At 41.5% G+C, this 25,005-nt stretch overlaps 1 protein-coding gene across 2 annotated transcripts in view; it reads right to left on the bottom strand.

The window, feature by feature from the left end:
• Positions 1–2,873: 2,873 nt before the first annotated feature.
• LOC126253123 (uncharacterized) overlaps positions 2,874–25,005 on the bottom strand; it is a 168,151-nt gene continuing 146,019 nt past the window's right edge. For both annotated transcript variants that reach the window (XM_049954252.1, XM_049954251.1), the window contains one exon: positions 2,874–4,301. In XM_049954252.1, coding sequence (XP_049810209.1) covers positions 2,912–3,970 — 1,059 coding nt within the window. In that variant the 5' untranslated portion in view covers positions 3,971–4,301 and the 3' untranslated portion in view covers positions 2,874–2,911. The remainder of the gene's footprint in view (positions 4,302–25,005) is intronic.

Below are 25,005 nucleotides of genomic sequence, written 5' to 3'. Positions count from 1 at the left end.
TCTAGGAAATTCCAGTAACAAAGATGCCAAAAACTCAAGTAAGAAAAACGCAGCTTGGGATCCAAACAGAAAGAGTTTCAACTGTGGTTGTAGTGGTCACTGGTCAAATAATTGTAACCACGAAAGCAAGAGAAAAAGACGCTTCAATTGCATCGCGTTAGGCTGAATCTCATCTGAACGCGCGAAGGAAAAAATAATCTAAAGATAGCAATAAATGCAAACGCTGCTAGGGAGAGTGATACGAATTGTAAATTTAAAATTTTTCTAATTAGTAACCGGGAGTTGAGGGTAATAATTGACTGTGACAGTCAATTTAATTTATTACAAGATTTTATGACACAAGGGATGCTCCCAGATAGCAGAACAATTGTGTGGTCTTCATTGGGATTAGGAGAAACTTGTTCCTCCCGAGGTTGTTTTACAGCTACTGTTGACTGGTGATTTAAAAGTTTTAAACAGATATTTATGCGCACCTCCTGTGTATCCACATAGCAGACAAACCAGAGTTACATGCTGAAAGCCCTCTTACCAGTGAAGGAAAAGAACTATTTAATATTTAGTGACAAATGACATCCCCAATAAGTTTATGGAAGTCCCCATAAGTTCACATATGTCAAAAGGAAGATTGTGAGAGAGGGGCAACCAACATGTAGCATACTGAGAAGATCGTCACCAGGAGAGAAAGAAACTGTTAATAACCAAGTGCAGGCGTGCCTTGACCAAAGAATAATAGAAACAAGCTCATCTGAATAGGTCAGGCGGGCAGTAGTTGTAAAAAAGAAAAATGGGGAGTATCGCCACTCTACAGGCTACAGAAAATTAAATAAAATTATCTTTTAGATAAACTACAGGGTGCTTACGTGATTTCCTCCGTACATCTCAAGCAAGGATTTTTTCATATTGACGGGAAAGTTCAAGAAAGGTCCATTCTCACTATCAGATTTGCCTGCAATATTCCAGTCCTGCATCAGCACTGTTTTTTGGACAAAATCTCAAGCGAAGGATAATGGTTTGGTGCAATTGAAAACATGCTCACAGAGAAACCTTCTGACAATTTTTAGTCAGAGATGGTATTCTTTTCAAGTTCAATGACAAAACGTAGACTTTAGAGTTTCCGTGAAATATGCAACGTGAAATCATCGTGCTTGTGCATGATAAACGACAATAGGCTGTTAAGCGAACTGAAGGAGACGTCAAACAAGATTACTACATACCAGAGCTAACTGACGAGGGAAAAAGAGTGATGTACAATTCTATAAAATGTTTAATTGTGAATCACGAATCGGGAAAGAACGTATGTTTCCTTCACACGTTATTTAATGAGGGTACGCTATTATCTGCTTATCACATGGATCATATCGGACCACTTCAAGTTACTGACACAGGATTCAACCACATTCTAAGTATTATCGAAGCTTTTACCAAGTGTACCTGAGTGTCTCCTGTAAAGACTGCTTAACAGTGGAAGCAATTTGTAAGATGGAATTGCAGGAAACTAATTTCGGAAATCCAGTTCAAGTGATTACTACAGAAGGACTTACTTTATTTCACAAGAGGTTGAGAGGATTTATTCTACTTTGGCTACGATCATCGCCGACTGGTACAAACTGGTATTAATAGTTCAGTATGCCATGCATTCAACATACCACAGAAGTAATGGGAAAATACCATTTGAATTTTTGATAGGAGTTAATATGCACACACAGACTGAGCTTCGTATCACAGAATTACTAGAAGGAATTATTAATTCATTTGAGGACAGCCGCAATGAACGGAAGGAAAATGCTAGCTACAAACCAGTAAGGGACAAGAAGAAAACAATGTTAGTTACAACAGAAATAGGAAGAAGTATTCAGGTATAAATCTGGTAATGCTGTGGCGATAAAACAGAAACAGGTTGGATCAAAACAATTAATTTCAAGAAATTTGATCCCCACTAAATTGAGGAAGCTGAAACAAATATTACCTACGATTTGTACTGAGAAGGTCCCAGCACTTCAGCAGCTTGTGCCAAATGCATGCAGCCTGGCCAGCAGGCTATTCATCATCCGAGTCGGATGATTGTCAGGATGGCCGAATGTGGGATGCTGATAGGGAATTTAAACATTTTGCTACCAACGAGACAAGGGACGCACCAGAGAAGACGAGTATTGAAGAGTAGTTTTTCTGTGAGGCTTCATTGGACTGTTGTTTTGTTTCTTCGTTTCCGTTCATCGTTAGAATTGTGTCTTTGTTATAGTGCCTAACTGTAAAGGAAATGAATAGTTTATGTGAAAATTCGACTCAGTGTTTTTCGTAATAGTAGTTGTTTTGCAGTCATTATGGCAAAGTCACAGTAAAATGTCCGTTTATTTCAATGGCTGCAGCGGCATATGCTGTATTCTTCGTTTCTCTTACAATTATGACAAAAATGTTTACTGTTCTTAGATAACAATGTCAAACTACATTTCAAATCAAATCTTAAATCTGTGTATCCACCTGCGACGTTATAGGATCCTATTAAAGTGATTAGTTTCGTTGTAATTTGCCTTTCGCTTCATAATATTTAAAGGAGTTAAATAATTAAAATTGCAGACCAATGTATCGTGTTCCTCTTGGCATATATTTGAACCATTAAATTTCGGAATAGGAACTGTAATATTGAATAACTGAAACGGCCATTAACGGTATATTCTGTGATTAGTACTCATCTCAGGAAGACTTTTCTGTAGCTCATTTAGGAACTGTAGTATGAAGTAGTAGTAAGTATATTATTTCTCCCTTGCTATAACACACTTTATTTCGTAGAAGAACATACCATACTCAGATGATTCCTACAATAATATTATTAGTGGTAAGAATAATGCAAAAAACATTTATTTAGCTACATGAGCAGAAATTTAAAAAAATTTGTGTGTCGCATACGAGCAACTTAACAGTTAACACTCGACGATGCGCTGCACTGGGCTGTGTTTTGATCGTAAGCTGATGTTGGAGGGCACTGATAATGTATCTGATAGAATCCCTCGGATGATTTTGGTGAGCATAGGTAGTATGATTTGCAGTCATCTGGATCAGCAAAACGTCCAGATTCTTCACAAGTAAACGGCTGTGATGTTGTAGTGGCTATTGTTGAGACTGTGTTGCTTTTATTGTCAAGTAATTCTGCAGTAGAACATGTAAAAGTATAAGAACATTGTTGCGTGCTGGGATTATACAATGACTGTGGAGAACAAGAAAAGTGCATCGTGTAGACGCCACCTGAAGACTTGGGAGAGCAGACATAATAAAGACTGCAGTTAGCAGGATCAGGAAACCGTCCAGTCTCTGAACGAACGAACGGTTCTGCAGTAGTAGTTGGTGGTAGCGTCACTGTTGATGTAGGTAAAGCTGTTGTTGATGTTGAGGGAGGTGCTGTGGTTGTACAAGGAATATCTGTCCAGCATGGGTATTGACAATCCATACTGCAGTAGGTGTTTGTAGGACATGTGAAAGCATCACCACTTGGTGGCTCTGTATCACAACATAACTGAACCTGCGACGTGCTGAGACAGTAGAATCCAAAGTCATTACATGATGGAGTAATACACGTTGCATTTTGAGAACATTTCTTAGTTACAGAATCAAACTGAGAACCATCTGGGCTTGAAAACATTATGTATACAAAATCTCCTGAAGAGAGTGGTATGCAGGGGTAAAAATTGCTACAGTTCCCGAGATCCTTAAATTCTCCTGCTGATTCACATGTAAATGGCGCTTCAGTAGGTGGAGCTTCTGTTGGAGCAGTTGATGTTGCGATACCGGTTGTTGTCTGCTTAGTTGTTGTTAATTCTGTTGAACTGGTTTCTTCTGTAGTCAATTCTGTGGTAGTCTCTGTCGTCGTTGATGTCGGCATTGTTGTAGTTGTTAATTCTGTGGTGGTTGTTTCTGTTGTACTGGTTTCTTCTGTAGTTAGTTCTGTGGTCGTCTCTGTCGTCGTTGATGTCGGCATTGTTGTAGTTGTTAATTCTGTAGTTGTTGTTTCTGTTGTGCTGGTTTTCTTCTGTAGTTAGTTCTGTGGTAGTCTCAGTCGTCGTTGTTGTCGGCGCTGTTGTTATTTCTGTTGTAATCGTTTCAGTTGCTACCGGAGCACAGTCTGCATCACTCTCTGCGCAGATGTTTATACAGCTATCATAACAGTTCAAGGGGCTACATGACTGTATAAAATCAGGGACTACATTGCCATTTAAGCAATATGCGAATGCCGTTTCATTTACACAAACAAAATCCACATTAGAGCCACAGGTTTGTCCTTCAGTTTGATGTAACATTGCATGGAACATCTGTAAACATACAAAACAGTGAAATTAAGTCATTTTGTTCAGCAGCAGAAGTATTAAAAAACTACATCATTGATTTCTGTAACATAATAAGACAAGATATATGACAGTTTTATTACACACACACGCGCGCGCACGCACCCACACACATACATACAAGCGCGCTCGCAAAAGACAGAGGAGAGAGAGAGAGAAAGAGAGAGGGAGGGAGACAAGGGGAGGGAGAGAGATAAACAAATGGAGAGATACTCCTCCCCGCATAGTTTTCTACGGTCTCTCTGAAGCTACATATACAATTATAGCTACACAGATATTCTGTAAATCACATTTAAGTGCCTGGCAGAGGGTACATCGAACCACCTTCACAATGATTGTCCATTAATCCACTGTCGAATAACTCGTGGAAAAAACGAACACCTTTCTTTACGTGTGAACTCTGATTTCCCTTATTTTATTATAACGATCGTTTTTCCCTATGTAGGTCGGCGTCAACATAATATTTTGAAACAAAATATTTTCGCATTCGAAGGAGAAAGCTGGTGTTCCTAATTTCGTGAGAAGATCCCACCGCAACGAGAAACGCGGTTATTTTAATCATGTATCATGTCCATGACAGTCTCTCCCCTATTTCTCGATAATACAAAACGTGCTGCCCTTCTTTGAACTTTCTCGATGTACTTCATTAATCCTATTTAGTGTAATTTTCCAGTCTTTGGGTACGCATCTTTCCTCCAGCGTGCCGTTGAATGTGATTGTTAAGCATGGAGCTATTGCTGCAGCATACTCTGAAAGGAAACTAATTGCCATACAGTCTGGACCGGAAGACTTACTTTTATTAAGTGACTGCAGTTGCTTCAGCACTCCAAGGATATCCATTTCTAAGTTACTCATGTTGGCAACTGTTCTTGATTCGAGTTCTGTAATATTTACTTCGTCAACTTTGATGAAGGAAATTCGGAAAGCTGTGGCTAGTAACTCTGCTTCAGCAGCGCTGTCATCGCCAGTATTTCCATTGCTGTCGCGCAGAGAAGGCAATGCTTATGTCTTTATTTTATATACGACCAGAATCGCTTTGGATTTTCCGCCAGGTTTCGAGACAAAGTTTCGTTGTGGAAATTATTATAAGCATATCGCATTTAAGTCTCCACAAAATATCGAGCTTCTGTAAAAGATCACCGATCTTGAGGATTTTACGTTACTTTAAATTTGGAATGCTTTTTTTTGTTGTTTCTGCAACAGTGTTCTGATCTGTTTTGTGCACCACAGGGGATCAGATCCGTCGTTTGTTAATTTATTTGGTACAAATTTCTCAACTGCTGTTTGTTCGAGTTCAAGCCATGTCTGTTCTACACTTACTGTGTTGATTTGGAATGAGTGGAATTGTCTCTCAGAAAGACGTCAAGTGAATTTTTATCTGCTTTTTTGAATATATATATTTCTCATTTATGTTTGGAGGATTTGGAAGTTACGGTACTCTGTCTCGCTATGACAACCCTGTGTTCACTAATCCCTGCATCCGTTCTGATGCTCGTTGTTAGCTCAGGATTATTTGTTATTAAGAGGTCAAGTGTGATTTCACAACCGTTTACTATTCGAGTGGGCTCATGAACGAACTGCTCGAAATAATTTTCAGAGATCGCGTTTAGCACACTTTCTGATGATGTTTTATGCGTACGTCCGGATTTAAATGTGTATTTTCGACAACATATGGTGGATAAATTAAAGTCGCCACCAACTATAATTGTACGAGTCGGATAGGGTTTTGAAATTAGACGCAAGTTTTCTTTGAAACTTTGAGGAATTGCGTCATCTGAGTTGGGAGGTCGGTAAAAGAATCCAATTATTATTTTATTCTGGCTGCCATGAATGACCTCTGCCGATACCTACCTACTTCAATTTCGCTGTAAAATAAAACAAACACACCATCGCCAACTGTGTTTAGCCTATCCTTAGCGAACAACGTTGGGTCCTTCGCAAAACTTTCGGCTCAACTTATCTCCGACTTCAGCCAGCTTTCAGTGCCTATGACAATTTGAGCGTCACTGCTTTCTATTAGCGCTTGGAGCTCTGGTACTTTCCCAACACAGCTACGACAATTTGCAACTGTTGTACAGATGGTTCCTAAATCTGATTTCTTCCTGTGTCGACCTGTCCCTTTGAGACTGAAGCCCTTTTTGTGTTTCCCCGAGACCCTCTAACCTAAAAAACCGCGCAGTTCACGCCTCACAGACCCGGCTACCTGGGTAGTCGCCTCCTGCGTGTAGTGGACTCCTGACCTGTTTAGCGTAAACCGAAATTCTAAATTTTCTCATTGTGATGTGTAGGAAGAGTCAGTTCAGTTAGAAACCATTTTGAGCTTTTGCCATGGAAAATGACTCTTAATTCTCAATGCAAATAAAATGTAAAAATTGCATCCTTAGGCTAGAGCACTTCTGTGAACCCAGGATTGCTGTCTTCACCGTCCCATGGTGAAAGCATAGCCTACTGCCATGAGTTGCCTACTGCGAATCTAGTCAACATCAAAAAGGGATTCTCACACGCCTTCAGCATAGCACTGCTTACTTACGTTTTGCACGTAACTAAACTTAAATAACTGACGTATCTGACATGGCTTTAAATTGTTTGTTTTTAACTACAGAGAGAATCTACTGTTGTTGATATGGCTGAAAACAGAAACACATGAGTGGAGAAACAGCCTCTTTCATATTAACGAACTACAAAAGCACGTGATTATAATTATCATACTAGTTAGATATCGTTTATACTAAGCAAGCATTTATCAGTTCATAGCTTTAACCTCAATTCAAATTTAGAATGCAAATTGTTCAGAGGACTTCAAACTCTTGCCCTTTGTTGCAGATGTTTCACCAGTTTACCACTAGGATTTTAGTACTCTCACCTATGAGAGGCATTTCTTCCGAAGTTACACTGATACTTCGGGGTTTCCTACAGCTATCGTTATCTGAACTGGATGGAGACTCGCCTAACCTAAAAAACCGTTATGTGCACCCCACAAACAGTCAGCTACCTAAGTAGCAGCCTCTGTTGTGTAGTGCACACCTGACCCATTTAGGTTGACCCTACAGTTCTCAACTCCGTGGTGCAACTCCAAGAAGCCGCAGCCTAGCTTATCACAGCACGCTCGAAGTCTCTGGTTCAGTGCTTCCATTTGACTCAGGACCAAATGGCCACGATCAGTTCTGGGGCCAATGCTGCAAATTGTGAGCTACGCTGAAAATCCATGCACAAAGTTGGTCTTCTCAACCTTCTCAGCTAGTCGCTGCAGTGACCCAAGAATGACCTCATGTGCATAATAACAGCTCTGTGTGTGATGGCTGGTGTTGCTTCTGGTGCTAATTGTAACTAAACTCGCATCGATTTAGTTATGCTGTGTACGTATGTTCCAGAATGCTACCCTCTAATGCTTCACACAGCAAAGAAAATGTGGAAATAGTTAAAAGTCTCGCAGACAACAGCAGTTGTTCTGTAAAACTGCCACATCATTTCTGTCTTACATGCGATTGTAACCAATATAAACTCGGTTTCAACAATCTTAAAACTTTTGCTATGCTCTGCACTGCGGAAGAAGAGAACTGACAGGTGAAGTGGCCTTGGCGCACATGCTTCGTGCGTCCACGACGGCCAATCAGATTTTGTATACGTTACCATGGTAACGCCCCAGTGTTGCTGTAGTGCTAGGCGACCCCTGCTTTGTTATTGGTGCCACGTGCTTCGTTCAGGTTTGTGTTTGTACCAGTGCATTCCGCTAATTGTGTCAGTTTCTTGTTGCGTCTGTGGAAAATGGCTTCCTGTACTGCAGAGAAGAGGATTTTTGGAAAAGGAGCTACGCTGAAATCACAAGCTCATGAATTTGTATATAGATTATGTGTTTTCTTGCAAAGGGAAATTAAGAATGGTGAGCCTTTGATACCACTGAATAAAGTGACTGACAGGGTGGCAGAAGAATTGAATATCTCTACAGCGACCGAGAAGACAGTCACAAACGATAAAGATACTGCCGATTCAGCTGGGACACCTGTTATTGTCACGCCTGGGAAATTAAAGAACAGATAGTGTCATGAGAGTGAAACAGGCAACTTTGACGAGAGTGCTATTAGGCAACATATAGTGTACGAGATCTGTTAGAAAAATTCCAGAACATTCGTAATTTCGCGCCAATGGTGTATTAGAGCGAAGTGCGGTTGCCATCCATGTACACTACTGTGTTTAAAGCGTAACTGCTGAAAGTTTCATTGTTGTATGTATGTTACTGTATTGTTCAGTGCTCTATTGGGTAGAACATTGTGTCACACAGTTTGCGAATTTCGCGCCTGCATTAAATTTTGCTTGAAACTAAAGAAACATTCACGCATACACACCGAATGATGCAGGAAGCCTACGGTGATGAGAGCTTTAGTCGTACTCGATGTTACGAATTGTTCACAACGGTTTAAAAACGGCCGGACGAATGTTAGAGATCACCTCGTTCAGGACGCCCTTAGGCGTCTACCAACGATTCTCATCTCAGGAATGTCAATCGAAGACTGACAGTCAGAGACGTTGCAGAAGACTGTAAAATTTCAGTAGGACCATGTCTTGAAATGCTAACACAGCATTTTGGAATGCATCGTGTTGCGCCAAGTTCGTCCCATGGCTCGTAAGTCAAGACCAGAAAGACTTCAGTCCTGCAGTATGTGAAGAGGCTTTGGATTGCGGTAATGACAACGAGATGTCCCTTACGAGAATCATAACTGGTGATGAGTTGTGGGTCTATGGCTATGAAGGTGAAACCAAGGCTCAATCTTCACAATGGGACGGGAAAAGTTCTCCAAGACCAAAAAACTATCGTCGAGTCAGGTCAAATGTCAAAGCCATGCTGATAGTTCTCTTTGACTTTGAAGGATTAGTTCATCATGAATTCGTGCCAAAGGGACAAACTGTTAATCAATGGTACTATCGGGACCTGCTGCGGCGCCTGCGGGAAAACGTGAGAAGGAAACGGCCAGCAATGGCAGAATTCTGTCTCAGTATCTATGATTTTAGTGTTCGTGCAACGACTGACAGGAGAAATTGTAGTTCGATCTTCCTCAATGAAAGATTTTCGGAAAACGGAATTTAGTACCGAGTGTCTCACAAAGAACGACCCGATTTCAAAACTCCACATTTATTGATAGAAACATACTGCAACCATGGCATGAAAAGCAAAATACTCAAAATCTTAAATTTCTAGCTATGCTGTTACAAATGCTCTGTATGTCCACCAGCAGCAGCACAGACAACATCTAGACGACAGCTAAATATGTCATAAACTTAATGTATCTACTTTTACAGAAGTAATGGCAGCTGTTATTCTTTTCTTTACTTGTTCACATTATTGAGCACGAAAGAGACTCACCTAAGGTAAAAGTAGGCAGCACTGACTTTTTTTCACAACTTCAGGAGGACTCTGATGTCTTCATTTTCCAACGAGCAAGTAATGCCTGACGTGTATTGAGTTTGTCGTCATAAACTACGTCTTTCATCCATCCCCATACACAAAAATCCATTGGGGTTAAATCGGGCGATTTGGGTGGCCACAGACATATAGCACCACGACCAATCCATTTCTGGGGAAAATGTTCATTTAAATGTATAGTAACGGCGTTTGTGAAATGGGGGGGGGGGGGGGGCGCCGTCATGTTGAAAATACATTTACAATCGCGTAACAAGTGTAACATTTTCGAGCAAGCGGGGCATTTCTTCTTGAAAGAATTGTAAGTACGCCTCGCCAGTAGGGCGTCCTGGGAAAATAAATGGTCCAATAGAGTGTGTGTTGTTTATACCACACCACACAGTTATGCTTAAATCGCTGCTGGAAACTGCGTTGCACTGTTGCATGTGGGTTCGCTTCAGAGCATACTTGCTCGTTATGTAAACTGTTTATATCATCTCGAGTGAACTGAGTCTCATCAGTAAATAAAATGTATTTGTGTAACTGATGATTAGTATTTAACCAGTTGCACAACTCCAAGCGAAGGCAGGATCTCCCGGATGTAAATGATGCACTTTTTGTTTATGGTAAGGGTACAGATTATTGTACTTCAGTGTACGCCGTACCTTAGATTGTGAAATGCCTAATCGTTGAGAGATACGTTGTGTACTGGTATCCGGGCTACAGCATAAATAGTATCATCGTCTTCACGTATCGAGGGTTCTTACTGATTATGAACGCTAGGGAGAGAACCTTCCTCCGTAACATTCGAAATATTCCACTAATGGTTCTTGCATTCGGAATCTTCCGAGTTCGATAACGTAGGCGATATTCGTTAACTGTAGCCATAGCATTACCATCACATTTGCCACAAATAAACGCCATATCGGCGTAATCCTCTGACGTAAATTTGAAAGGCATCTCTATTTCATACATAATCTACAAACTACAACCGGTACTACTTGGTTTCACTTAAATATACTGTTGTTACTATGTTCTTTCGCTGAACAATACAGAAAACTAACTCGTTTCAAGGTTAGGAAGCGACAAAACAACTCACTAACAATTGCCAACAATGACATAAACGTTTCTACATTCTTAATGGAAAGTAAACAAATTTACTTGTATAATAATCTTCGCTTTTCTGGATGTTCTGGAAAACTACTGCAGATACACGTCTGGGACGTGTTTTATTAGATTCACCATACCAGTAACAACAAAATAAATGGATATCGTACTTTACTTTAGCCTCGTACAGTTCTGCGATGGCTTCAAATTAGCGAAGTTGCTAAATTTCAGGCAAAATCTTTATTAGCCATAACTGCATAACTAAACATTTGCGGACCTATGTTTATATGAACTTTTTTCTTTAGTTTTACTTGTAGAAGAACGATATATATATATATATTATGGTTCTTCACGTTAATGTGCGTAGAGTAATGGGAAGGTATATACTTAGCACCAATAACTAGTTTCGTCCAAACAAACACAAAAAAATAAATTTTCCATTACAACAATGCACAACTAACATTTCATACATTCTCCTTTTTTGTGTGCTTCTCTTCCACTTTAAGTTTGAGGCATTCTGTGCTAGTAATTTCTAAATGAAACGAGAATTAAACGCTCGTAAGTGTAGCTGGAGATTATGGGAGTACAGTGTGGCGCACTTGCGACTGCTGGTGGTCCCGTCACGTGACACAGGGGCGCCAGAGTCCTGCAGTAGGGCTATTCTGCCTCGATCAGTTCTATCTAGCGACAAGGATGTCTTCTGTGGCTTTAGTTCCGCCACCCTGGTCCACAGAGGAGTGCTCTCAATGGTTATTTTAGTCACTGCTCTGTTTCTTTAACAAATTTATTCCGTGTGTTTTCATACTCCTACAAAAATATATTATGTTGATTTTTCACATAAATATATCGTTACAGTCATGTCTATTCTTATTTAACAGTTGTTTAAATGCTTAGCAGGAGTTCGAAAGCTTGATTTCTTAAACTTGCCTCCTAATATCTCCACCAATGCTGCGTTCTTCTCAGGTCGGGTGAAGCACACCTCTCTCTTTCTGCATGTTGCGTGTAAAAGGTTCGAATACGTCCACGTTTGTATCTCTTAAGTAATGTGACGCATTATTAAGTAAATAAAACACTGAAATATTTAATACTCTTATAACAACACAAAAGTTACGAACTGTGATTTCAGAATCTGAGAATGTGATATTCCTCCCCGACTGTCGGGAGGTGTATATATACACACTAGTGGCCCCAATCACACTAGTAGGAGGTTGAGGTTGCAGACAGAAAGTGTATAAAAGAAAATAGCGACCAGTTTCAGGCAGCATCATGTTTTTACTTGACTTGTAGCGTTGCAAGGTGGAACGCAGTCACCTACCGACAATAACAGTAGACGAATGTGATAAGTGACACTAAAGCAGCACTTTTATTGTTTGAAAATATTTTAGAGTAAACATCAGACCTGAATGGTTATACATACATATTGTAAAGAGAGAATAGGTGAAACAATCTGTCAAAAAGGAGTGTTCAAGTCCAATGGACAGTTGAGCTAGTGAATATTGGTCACACAATACAGTGTTCTGGAATTCAAGAGACCGAAGAGAAAAATAGGTTTCTTTGCTTTATTTCAGAGAGACTAAGGGAATTTAAATGTGTCCCATTGTTATATTTATATATGATTTTAGTAATCATTAAACTTTGAAAATTTCCTGCCATCTCCGAACAATGAATGCTCGATGTAGCATTTTGATTCTAATAACTTTCGCTGTCTTAGACTTCATAAAATGTTTTCCTATATTTACATTTAGAACCATATAAGTGTGAAAAATTTACAAATCATTTTATTATGTCCATGGAAACACCTAGAAAGGTCGAAATACGATTTCATAACTCATTGTACAGCTAAACAGAATTAATTTTGCATGAGCTGCAGTGATTGAGAAACGATTTTAGCAATCTTTGTACTTCTAAGGTTGCAGTGTGACGGCAGTTCGGCAATGAAAATATGGAACTCTTTGTTTCGTGTCCGAAACATAAAATTACGCAATGTAACATTACTATGTTTTTAACAATAGATATTACGAAACATTATTGGTTATTTATTACTGGTGTATATATTGGGTCAAAATAATTACTTCATACACAAAACAATTATTTGTTACAATTCACAAAGCGTCTTAAAGATTCTTGTCCACCCAATTCATTATTATTGCCCTCTGTTTCTGTCGTAATCTGCTGGATGCACTACCATCATGAAGTCATCTTCACTTTGTAAGCTGCACTCAACATTCTTTCTTTCAGACTGTAAGTGCTGTCATAGGCCGCGAGTTGTGCTGTAAGGTCGCTGAGTCGTTACAGAGTTAAATAAGATTGTTCCTCACGTTTTGTTATGTTGTTTTCTTCAAGTTGCGTTAGTGGCGGATTTATCAGCAGGCTGAGTAGGCTGGAGACTAGGGCGACAGGTTTTAGGGGCGACAAATTTGGGGCGAATTTTCTTTATGTCTTACAGAAATTAAAAACTTCGTACATATGTACCTAAGCGTTATTAGGTCCACACCAACAGTTCAACATGTACTCTTTTTCATCACTTACATAAATTTTTGTACAACTTTCGTAGTCGCGTTTGGTTCCGGTGCGGGAACGAGTGACATTACCGTTCACAAAATGTTTGCGACCGAAGAACAGACTGCACGAGCGCGGCGCGGCCGCCGTGGGATCCGAAGCGGGGTTCTGCTGTTGTAGGCATATGCTGCGTGGCGACATTGCGTTCGATAGACACTGGTACAGAGCGGCGATACAAACTGGGAAGTCCGCCAGTATTCACTCCAAAAACAAAAGAAAACCCGATTCGCTTGATTACGCCCACAATTTCTAATACATTCTAGTTACGATAACTTGACAATTTGCGCGATGATTGCTGGGAACGGCCCTACCCCAGATAAAGCTGTCGAGGGGAGAGGGCTGGTAAACGGAAGGCAGCGTCTACTGCCTGCAACACTGCTAACACCATTCTCTTAACAATGTGTACAGTACCACTTCGCTTCTACAGGCAACTGAACGTTGGCAGCGTTCGGAGACAAATGAATATCTTTCAGCTAGTGCCGATTTTCTCTGCTTGCGTCAGCAAAACGCAATCGTCAAGTTATCGTAGCCAGGTAATACGTATGAATGTTTTTCTGACATATTTTTCTGGTTGTGTGCTGTATTGTTTCAAAGAGTTTCGTGGATTGTTTGAATAATTACATAACATAACATGAGCGGTGCGTACAAATTTGTAGCAGGTAAGTAATCATAATAAATTATAATCAATCATCCATAACGTATCAGTAAGACGTAAGCCGGCCGAAGTGGCCGTGCGGTTAAAGGCGCTGCATTCTGGAACCGTAAGACCGCTCCGGTCGCAGGTTCGAATCCTGCCTCGGGCATTGATGTTTGTGATGTCCTTAGGTTGGTTAGGTTTAACTAGTTCTAAGTTCTAGGGGACTAATGTCCTCAGCTGTTGAGTCCCATAGTGCTCAGAGCCATTTGAAGTAAGACGTAATTTAACTTCATAAATAGCTGTTTCGGTAGCTATGCAAAGAAATTACGATGACGGAAGTACGTTTATCCAAGATGGCGGGAAAGTGCCGCACCCCCATGCCACACCCCATCTGGCGAGAAGTTCAAATTCCATCAGGACAATGCATCGCACCACGATTACCCCTACCAACCTCAGAAAATCGCGGGAAGATAGGTCACTTGAGCTACCTCCACCAACCCAAGTCACCCGACTGCCACCTCTTCCTAGGAACTGGCGCCAAGTCTGAATTTTGGCGGTAAAGAAAGGCCACTTGGGGCTTCTCTACCAACCTAAGAAAATTGCGGGAAATAAAGCTCACCTCCACTAACCTAAGCCACCCGATCACCACCTCGTCCTAGGGACTGATGGGAAAAGACTCAGCCTACACTGGGCTGGTGGAGAGAGGAAGGAGTGTGCTTTATTTATTTATTTTGAGACAATTTATTTAGGGATGGAGTATATTTATCACAGTCATACAGGACACACGCTCTGACATGCCACACAGAATACAGACCTGCAAACTACTCTTAAATAACTCATGTATAATCCTCTGCACATGCACTTGCTATTTACAATTGTAATTGTAAACGTGTTACCCTTCCTGCTTTCAACACACACAAACGTTCCCACTGTAAGGTAGAGCCTTCTATATCCCAGCACAAAGGATGCCTTGTGAATGAATTGAGCATTATCATTGGCTCATATCGAATTTACCTGCCGAGTTACTGATACCACCTGTAACGAACCACCATCCACCTTTTCTTTCTTTCTGCAGACTAGACTTTCAGCAGTTAAATTATGTTGCACGGATCGCTAAATTGTATTGACAGTTAAGCCCGCAAAGTTGTCTACAGATCATCAAATACATATGAGACTCACAAGAATATTGGAAGCCTGCAACATATTTACCAGTGTAACTACAATTAAATATTACGATTGCTGCTACAGTCTGACATCCGTCGATGTACAGGTAATGTCTTCTCTTGACGGCTGTGCTTCGGGAACGAATCTCAGTATCTATAGCACACATGTAAAAAGCTCTCATACCCTCAAAGTTACCGATGTGCTGCATCTATACGTCCCTCATGGTAGGACACACAGTCGTCTTCTCTAGTCATGCCGCAACATAAACTACAGTAATTTTACAATGCAATATATACACATTTTACACAACATAGGCCACAGTAACTATACAATGGAATATATGCACATTTTACACAAACAGTGCAGTTATCTTTTATATCTGTACAGCAACAGAAAAATGATGATATGCCTACACTCACACCGGCTATATGTCACGATTCTCCTCAGTCATAGGGAAGCACCGTCTGCCTTCTCTTTCTTTCTACAGACATGACTTTCAGCCTCAATAAACTATTTTACATTGATCGCCATATTTCACCGACAACTAAAAGTTGCAAACTGCCATACATATCATAAAATATGGACAGACTCTTACTCAATTTCACTGCTCTCCCACCTAGGACAGGAGGTTGAACATTAGAGCTTAAAACAGATTTCCAACCCATGCGGCTTTTCGCAGATGATGCTGTAGTATAAAGAGAAGTTGCACAATTAGAAAATTGCAGCGAAATGCAGGAAGACCTGCAGCGGATAGGCACTTGGTGCAGGGAGTGGCAACTGGCCCTTAACATAGACAAATGTAATCCATTGCGAATACATAGAAAGAAGGATCCTTTATTGTATGATTATATGATAGTGGAACAAACACTGGTAGCAGTTACTTCTGTAAAATATCTGGGAGTATGTGTACGGAACGATTTGAAGTGGAATGATCATATAAAATTAATTGTTGGTAAGGCAAGTGCCAAGTTGAGATTCTTTGGGAGAGTCCTTAAAAAATGTAGTCCATCAGCATCAGCTCAGCATCAGCTTACAAAACACTTGTTCGACCTATACTTGAGTGTTGCTCATCAGTGTGGGATCCGTACCAGGCCGGGTTGACAGAGGAGATAGAGAAGATACAAAGAAGAGTTGCGCGTTTCGTTACATGGTTATTTGGTAAGCGTGATAGCGTTACAGAGATGTTTAGCAAACTCAAGTCGCAGAGTCTGCAGGAGAGGCGCTCTGCATCACGGTGTAGCTTGCTGTCCAGGTTTCGAGATGGTGCGTTTCTGGATGAGGTATCGAATATATTGCTTCCCCCTACTTATACTTCCCAAAGAAATCAAGAATGTAAAATTAGAGAGATTAGAGCGCGCATGGAGGCTTTCCGGCAGTCGTTATTCCTGCGAACCATACACGACTGGAACAGGAAAGGGAGGTAATGACAGTGGCACGTAAAGTGCCCTCCGCCACACACCTTTGGGTGGCTTGCGGAGTATAAATGTAGATGTAGATGTAGAATACATCATTTTGTACCGTGTCGATGTAGTAAACATACAATTCATATCCTCCACAATACAAAATCATCCCTATTACATCAGAAAGTCGTCAGTGGATCGAAGTCACTCTCAGAACTGTTGTGCAAAGACTGCCCTCCCCCCCCCCCCCTGCCCCTCGGTACAAACGCGTTACTGTTTCTGGTCCGCACCTGCCTACTTGCTCGCATTTCTACACCCATCTCCAGACTCTGGGATTGCAAGAACATGGCAGTATCCTACAGATCGCCACGCGAAGATTTGTAGACTGGGAATTATTTCTATACAAACTCGAACCTTTGGCTAGGTGGAGCGTGCTCTAGACCACTGACGAACTAGAAACTAACAACGAAAAATGGTATTTCCTCTTGTGAATACCAATCTCGGCGATGTAACAGATTCGAATCATCCCTATAATTTACAAGGTCAACTAAGATGTTTCTCATATCTAGAGAACTTGCAAAAGTGTCTTCCATCTGCTAGATGCACATGCCACAATCTATCTTCTCTCAACTAAATAGAGGCGCGAAATGTGCAGAAGCAGTCAACCAAACAGTTGACATGGGAGGCTCCAGCGCAAATGCACCTCCATATTCAGTCTCCTCAAATTTCCACGCGATTACGAAAGCTATCCAACACATACTAAGTATTAGTTCACTGTTCGGAAATCTAAAGGACAATACGTTAATTCATCTACATTCCTACACTGCAACAGACCTCTCCATTCTGACAGCTCCTACCATCAACAGGAAATGTGAATCACTCCCGCGCAGGTCACCGGGGCTGCATGCCTAGCACACACAGGTAGAATGTTTACGCTAAGAAATCGGTCACCTATATATTTTACCCCAGTATTTACAACAAAATTTTATGATCGTAGTCTCTGTTGAACGACATTCAACAATGTGCGAAGTATCGGAAATATGCTCTGTTGACGGCTGTGGCTCTGGAAATAGAAATATCAGTACCACTCTTATGGCTTGACATACTCTTCCCATGCTATCACAGCACTCCACGTCAAATCCATACCTTCCTTATGACTGGACATAGTCATTTCCTTTGCACATGTCAGAGCTCAATCATATACTTTATAAGCCTGATGCTCAAATGCAAACATATCACACTCCCCCTATTAGTAAGTATAATACTTCTTCAATGACTGCTCGCTGGCGATAGGAAATAATACTGACGGAAAATCAACCATGGGTGGACATGTCTCACAAGTTTTTCTCGTGAGTGCCACCACCGTGTACTAGAAAGAGAGACGCAATTGGCCCAATGTTAAAAATCTCGATCCCAACAACTACTCTATGTTACTGTCACAAGAGGTCATCGTTCTACAGGTGCACACAAGTATCCATGTTTAAAGCTATACTGGCTTTATAAATCAAGGTATGACCTTATCTCTGAATGAGGTGGTTTTTCTATACTAACAAATACCAAGACAGTGATCGCTGGAGTGTATATTATCAGACAAGCACTTCAGTTACACGTAGCTCACGATGTAATCTCGTTATAAAATCGCTGAATTTTGAAAGTGATTCGGCTAAGGGACGTGGTATGTAAGCGGTATTTGCGACTCCCTCACACTGTCCCAGCTAGGTATTTCTATAGTACTTGCAACGTATTCTGACTCGATACTATATCATAGGTTCTGTGACATATCCACTGAGCTATAGGCGATGACTGATTGAGGAGGAACAGAAACAGTGGTAGTAGATGATGTGCTGATTGAGGTCATAAGGAAATGTACACTAGCTTTTTAGATCTCTAGTTTTACACTATCTGCTAGAAATGATGTCCATTATTTGGAATCAAGTCTTTCCATTCAACCACATACATGTGTCGGATCACACCCACAAGTGAATCATATTTCTGGCACTCTCATATCTCGAAACGAGTCACCTTTCTCGAACCTGTCTGGTACAGTAAAATTCCAACATGGTTTTAGTCAACCCCTACACATCTTGCAACTGCTCCCATTTCTACAGCTTTGCGCATGTGATTGTTCCAATTTAACTTGGAAATGAGCAGAAGTCGGAGAAAGATATATCAGCCACCTTCTGCAACCCGTGTAGAAACAGAACGAGCTGAATTAGTGCAACAGGAGCGTGTTTTGATCATTTGGTGGAAATGCGAGCATTGTGGTGTGCCTCCAAACTAGATACAGATACTGCAATCTGAAGCAGACAACAACTATAAAAGCTCCACTAATTTCATCCGATGTAGAACTCACCTAGGCATCGTTGCTAGCACGATGACGCATAGCTGCGATATGGGTCCGGTGCAGAGAGAGAGTTGTGATGCTTCCCAGAATAGCTTTCCTAATGGGACACTCTATCCATCGTCGAATTTACCTATCAAACTGCTGATGTTACCGATGCAGGACGATCCTATTAAATATACAGCTTTTGCTCCAGTGCAGAGAGCAGTTTAAGGTTCCATCATCTTTACTATAGGAGGATGGCCATATCCCACAGACTCTACTGTATGTCGCAAGAGATACTCCCTGTGAGCCTGTGTTGTTGTTTGAAACATTGTTTTCCAACACGCTTTGTAGACTGCCATACATTTTGGTTTTGTGCAACGACTTCGATATCTATGTCAGATCCTAAACTGACATTAAGATGCTCTGATCTACGATCTCATGCGGAAAACTAGACAATGCACAATGTAAATCAAATTGTTACTGTAGCTACCATAACACGCCACAAACACTGGATGATTTTAAATGAAAGAGAGTTACAACATAAACAAACTGGAAGAGTTTTATGGCATTGGCGTACGTCTCCAAACTACATTTAAACTCATCTGTCGTAGTCACAGAATAGTTGATGATTCCACATTCCGTTTCGACTGATTCATCATATTTCAGTCATGTAAGCGATCAGTGTCTTGGTGCTTTCGACCCCAGAAGCTGCTGTCCATCCACCAAAACTCCTTCCCCAACTCAAACAAGTGATATCAGTCAATCATGTGGTAACCAACATCGTGCCAGTGCACACCTGCTATGGAAAAGAGACCATCAATATACTCTAATAATAAGCATCACAGTTGATAGTGCGAACAGTTTTACAGTAATTTCAACACCAACCAATGATGTGACAGCATGTTTCTCAATTTCAGTATCATAGCTAAACCGCCAATGCTCCACTTTGCGAGTATCATTGCGAACGTGGACAGATGACTGTGCAGTATGTCCATTCATTGTTTAATTCTCGAACACATAAATCATCAAAGTATACCAGACAGCACTCCACATATTTCTAACACCTCGAGCATAGTGCTTAATTTATGATCAATCTCTACGCATATGGGAGTCACAGAGTATTCTCGCTGTCTTAGGGTGAACTTAGAAATACCCTCCTCACACTGTCATTGACCAACGCAGCCTGCAGCACCGTTACTGAATTAATCCGCAACCAACCAGAAAAAGACCACTACATTCCACGTCTCGTGAATGAATGGAACTCTCGGAGTCCTCACCCATCCAAATGCATGAGATTTCTCGCGATGCGCCCATGTCTAGGAGCTTAGCACTCCTCATCGATGTATAGTAACAGATTTCAAAGTGTCCTGATGTAATAGCAGACAGTTAAGAAGAACAAGAAATGAATGATTTTTATGCGCGATGGAGCTCCAGACGGATGGAGTTCGAAGCATTTTTATGTAAATCAACCAAGCTATCAACACTAAGTATTGTTCTAGAGTCTCGGATCGGTACCTGGAAGGTATTGGTAAGAGAGGACATAAACAGACGCACTACTAAGGCCACAATGTTCTGCACTTAAAACGGGCTATAATTTATATCGCCTTCGTTTCCGACCTATCAGTCATATGGAATGTCGCGCTGTTAATATTCCAGTGTAAGAAATATATTTCAAGCGCATGACATAAATCCTTCTTCCTGGTTTCCCTACGATAAAGTATGTTACCGAAGAGTAAAACGAATAAGCTACTTCCGTAAAACATTTGCTCTGCGTGATGTGAGCGCAATATAGCTTTCCAGAGACGGATAGTGTCCGCTGTTCACATCTGATCACAGTTCTGTTAGGGTAAGAATTTCTGTGCATACAAGCTGAGACATCTTGAAAACTCCTCCAAAAGTGCACGTTAAGTATCTCTGGGACACTATGCGATTTACTAGAGTTCAACTTGGTTATTATTTTAGATAGCCATATGGCTTTAGTGTAACATTGAGAACATTGCTAGATGCACTTGCAGTGGTATGTAGCTACGTGCAGCGATGCATCAGACACACATCATGCATGGTCTGCTACAATTGCTAGGGAGAAAGCAGCTTGTGCTATTATGGAATGGATTTCTGCAGCATCTTCACCGGACCGCAGGTAGACGGAGAGTAGCAGTGAACACACGTGCACGTGGTGCAGCTTGGAGTGTCTGCACTCTGTAAGTAAATCTTTGCCCCCATCTGTTTGCGTCATCAACGGCGGCTAGGTGATCACGTATTTTTAAAGGAATTTCTCAGGTACCAAGTATGAAAGGGATGTCGCCACCTCATGCATGCGGGACCCGAATGGGCATCTGTGAGTCACTTTGCAGGGTGTGGCGGTGCAACCCGATTTCTGAGAGCGTGTGCAGTAGCCTTCTGTGTGGTCCAATGGACAGCTGGGCAGCAGGCGGTGTCTGCATATGTTGTATGCATGTCTGTTGCACTATTTTGCCATGTGGTCTGTAGGCTGTGCTATGCATTATTTGGACATTTTACGAGTACTCAGAGTGTCTACATATCAGTGTACTGCATTATTTAGGAGGAGTCTGCATGTCTGTACTGAAATTACTTTTGGTAAATTAGGAGTTTTTTGCGTTTCTGCAGAGCATTATTTAGGAGTAGTTTACAGAGCTTTGGGCTGTGTGGCGTGACCCCAAGCATGTGTTTTGTATCAGTGTGATAAATATACTCTATCCCTAAATAAATTGTTCCAAAATAAATAAAGTACACTCCTTCCTTACTCTCTCCAGCAGCCCAGTGCAGGCTGAGTCATTTTCACTCCGTTTTCCCCCTCCAGACCACCATCTTCGATTATGTCACGAAACGACGACAGCACTGTCTGGTGGTGGTACTGTGTACTAGGTCCAGACCTCATGGTGAACACACCACCATCTTGGATAACGGTACTTGCGTCATCAGCTGATGTCATGGTTGCCATCTTGGCTTACATCACAGAATGGACGAGAGGGCCTTCTAGTAGTGGTACTGTGTACTAGGTCAGTTGGAGTCCGGACCTCGTGGCAAACACACTGGATGGGGGTGCTTCCTCCAATTGTTTAAATAAGGACTGGTGCATGATTTCTACAGTTGACGATTAGCAAGCACGTTTGCAGTCTTTTAGATGGATTATTATTTTGAGAATTTACGAGTTGTTTGCCTCTCTGGACATAAAAGGTATCGCATTATTTACGAGTGGTTTGCAGATCTGTAGGCTGGGCTATGCATTATTTTGACAGTTTACAATTTGCAAGTGCGTGTGCAGAGCACTATACATGAGTTATTTAGGAGTACTTTGCAGGTCTGTATGTTGTGTGTCATGTTAGAGGGTGTGTTCTGTATCACTGCAATAAATATACTCCATCCCTAAGTAAATTGTCCCTTCCTCTCTCCTCCAGCCCAGTGCAGGCTGAGTCCTGTTCCCACCAATCCCTAGGCTGAGGTGGCGGTCGTGTGACTTATGTTAGCGGAGGTAGCCCAAGTGACCTATCTTACCACGATTTTCTTAGGTTGGTAGAGGTAACCACGGTGTGATACATTGTCCTGATGGAATCTGAACTTCCCGCCAGAGGGGGTGTGGCACTTTCCCACCATTTTGGATAATAGTACTTGCATCTTCAGCTGACGTCATGGCAGCCATCTTGGATGACGTCATCAACTGATGTCACAGACGCCATATGTCATCGCCGCCATCTTGGATAACGGTGCTTTGGGACCATACCGGCTTTGGGTTTGGAAGATGTCATCGACATCAACTTGGATAATGGTACTTTGGGGTCACACAGCATTGGGGCCATACCGGCATTGGGGCTGTACCCCCCTTCCCCAGTACGTTTGGGCCCATCTCGAGAAATCTTGTGCACTTGGTTGGGCGAGGACTCGGCAAGCTCCATTCACTCACGTGACATGGAATGCAGTGGTCTACTTCTGGGTCAGTCGCAGATTAAATTGGTAACAGTGCTGCAGGGTGGGTTGGTCAAAGATAGTGCGAGGGGGCCTTAAAGTCTCTAATTTCATCCTAAGACTGCGTGAATGCTCTGTAACTCCCATCTGCATAGAGATAGATAGTAAATTAAGCACTATGCTCAAAGTGCTAGAAATATGTAGAGCTCTGTTTGGTACACTTGTCGATGTATATGTTCTAGAATTAACAATGAATGGACGTACTGCACAGTCATCTATCTACATTCGCAATGATACTAATAAAGCAGAGAAGGGACAGTTCAGCGATGATAGTGAAATTGGGAAACATGCTGTCGCATCATTGGTCAGCGTTGAAATTATGTAGAATTGCTAAAATTGTTCACACTATCAACTGCGATGCTTATTGTTACAGTACATCGACAGTGTCATTACCATCCTGTCTGTCCACTAGTATGCTGTTGGTTACCACATAATGATTGACTGACATCACTTATTTGAGATGGAGAAAGAGTTTTGGTGGACGGGCAACACGTTCTGGGGATGGTTAGCATCGTAACAGTGATCACATACATGACTGCAATATGAGGAATCATTCGAAATGGAATGCAGAGCCATCAGCTATTCTGTCACCGTGACAAATGAGTTTAAATGCAGAGGTCGTCAATCACCTTCGGAAAGCAGTTTGGAAACGCTCCACAACACCGCCAAACTTTTCCAGTTTCCTTATGTTGTAACTGTCTTTTATTTAAAATCATCCAGTAGTTTGTGTTGTGTGATGGTAACAGAACTAACAACATGATTTACACTGTGTGAAGTCTAGTTTTCTGTGAGAAGCAATGGAACAGAACGTGCTGATGCCAATTTAGAACCTGGCACAGATCTCGAAGACGTGGTAGAAAAAAACAAAGTGTATGGCAATGTACAAATCGTGTTACAGCAGAATAAACAATGTTTCAGACAAAGACACAGGGTCACAGGGTGCGTCTCTTGCGACTTACAATATAGTTTGTGGGATACAATCATCCTCCTACAGTACAGGCGATGAAACTTTACACTGGTCTGTGCAATGGATACGTAACTGTATATTTAATAAGGTCGTCACATGTGCTGTATTTGTTTTCGATATATGGGCGTAGGGAGATGCAGTAAAATTCTTATGGAGTTCTCTATCGGGTGAAGTGAGTGGAGCATTTACAGTTTGCAACTTTTCTCTGTTGAATGGTACAGAATAACGATGTTGGGGTGATAGACATGAATGGGCCCTGAGCGACACGGATCGCTTCGGTCTGCAGTGTCTGTATGTAGTTTGGGGATGCACCACAATGCAGTAGCAAAATCCTCATGCTTCTCCCAGTTCCTGTACTGTCTTTTATACTATGTCATGTTGCAGAAGAAGGCTTCATTTGGCACTGAACTTACATATCGTTCACTGTTGGTGGATCTACGACAACTTGTTCCCAATTCCACCGAAGGGTCAAAACGCTGTCGTGTCGCTCTAACTCAGGTCACTCTGTTTCTACACGGGTTGCAGAAGGTGGTGGACATATCTCTCTCCAACTTTGGCTCTGTTCTAAATTCGGTAATTTTATTACAAGGTTGCACCATCAGCGACATGTAACCGCACTGTTGGTCCGATAATATACACACCTATGATCACCATCTATATTCAGTGTTGAGGTATGTCTGGAAAAACTACTTCATTTGCATTCATGTCGTCCAATTGAGACCGCGATCGTAATATTTAATTGTAGGTACAGTGGTAAAATATATTTGTGGCCGGTTCCCTAGGATGATTCTGTCTGCGCCGGTGGCCTGTGGAGGGAATGATTCACGTTTCCGGCTAATGCTAGGAGCTGTCCGAATGGAGAGGCCTGTTGGGATGCAGGAATGTAACTGACTTAACCGTGTCATGCTCAAGACGGCCGAAAAATGAACTAATACTTAGTATGTGTTGGATAGCTTTCGTTATCGCGTGGAAATTTGAGAAGATTCAACATGGATGTGTGTTTGTGCTGGACCATTATTCCCCCCATGTAACTTGTCCAGTTGAATGTTTCTACACATTTCGCGCCTTTTTTAGTTTAGGGGTAATTGAATGTGGTGTGTGCATCTAGCAGGTGAAAGGCGGGTGGAAGACA

Source organism: Schistocerca nitens, chromosome 4 (assembly GCF_023898315.1).
Source record: "Schistocerca nitens isolate TAMUIC-IGC-003100 chromosome 4, iqSchNite1.1, whole genome shotgun sequence".
In the NCBI taxonomy this organism is placed as follows: Eukaryota; Metazoa; Arthropoda; class Insecta; order Orthoptera; family Acrididae; genus Schistocerca; species Schistocerca nitens.
This window is presented reverse-complemented; position numbering and strand designations above follow the sequence as displayed.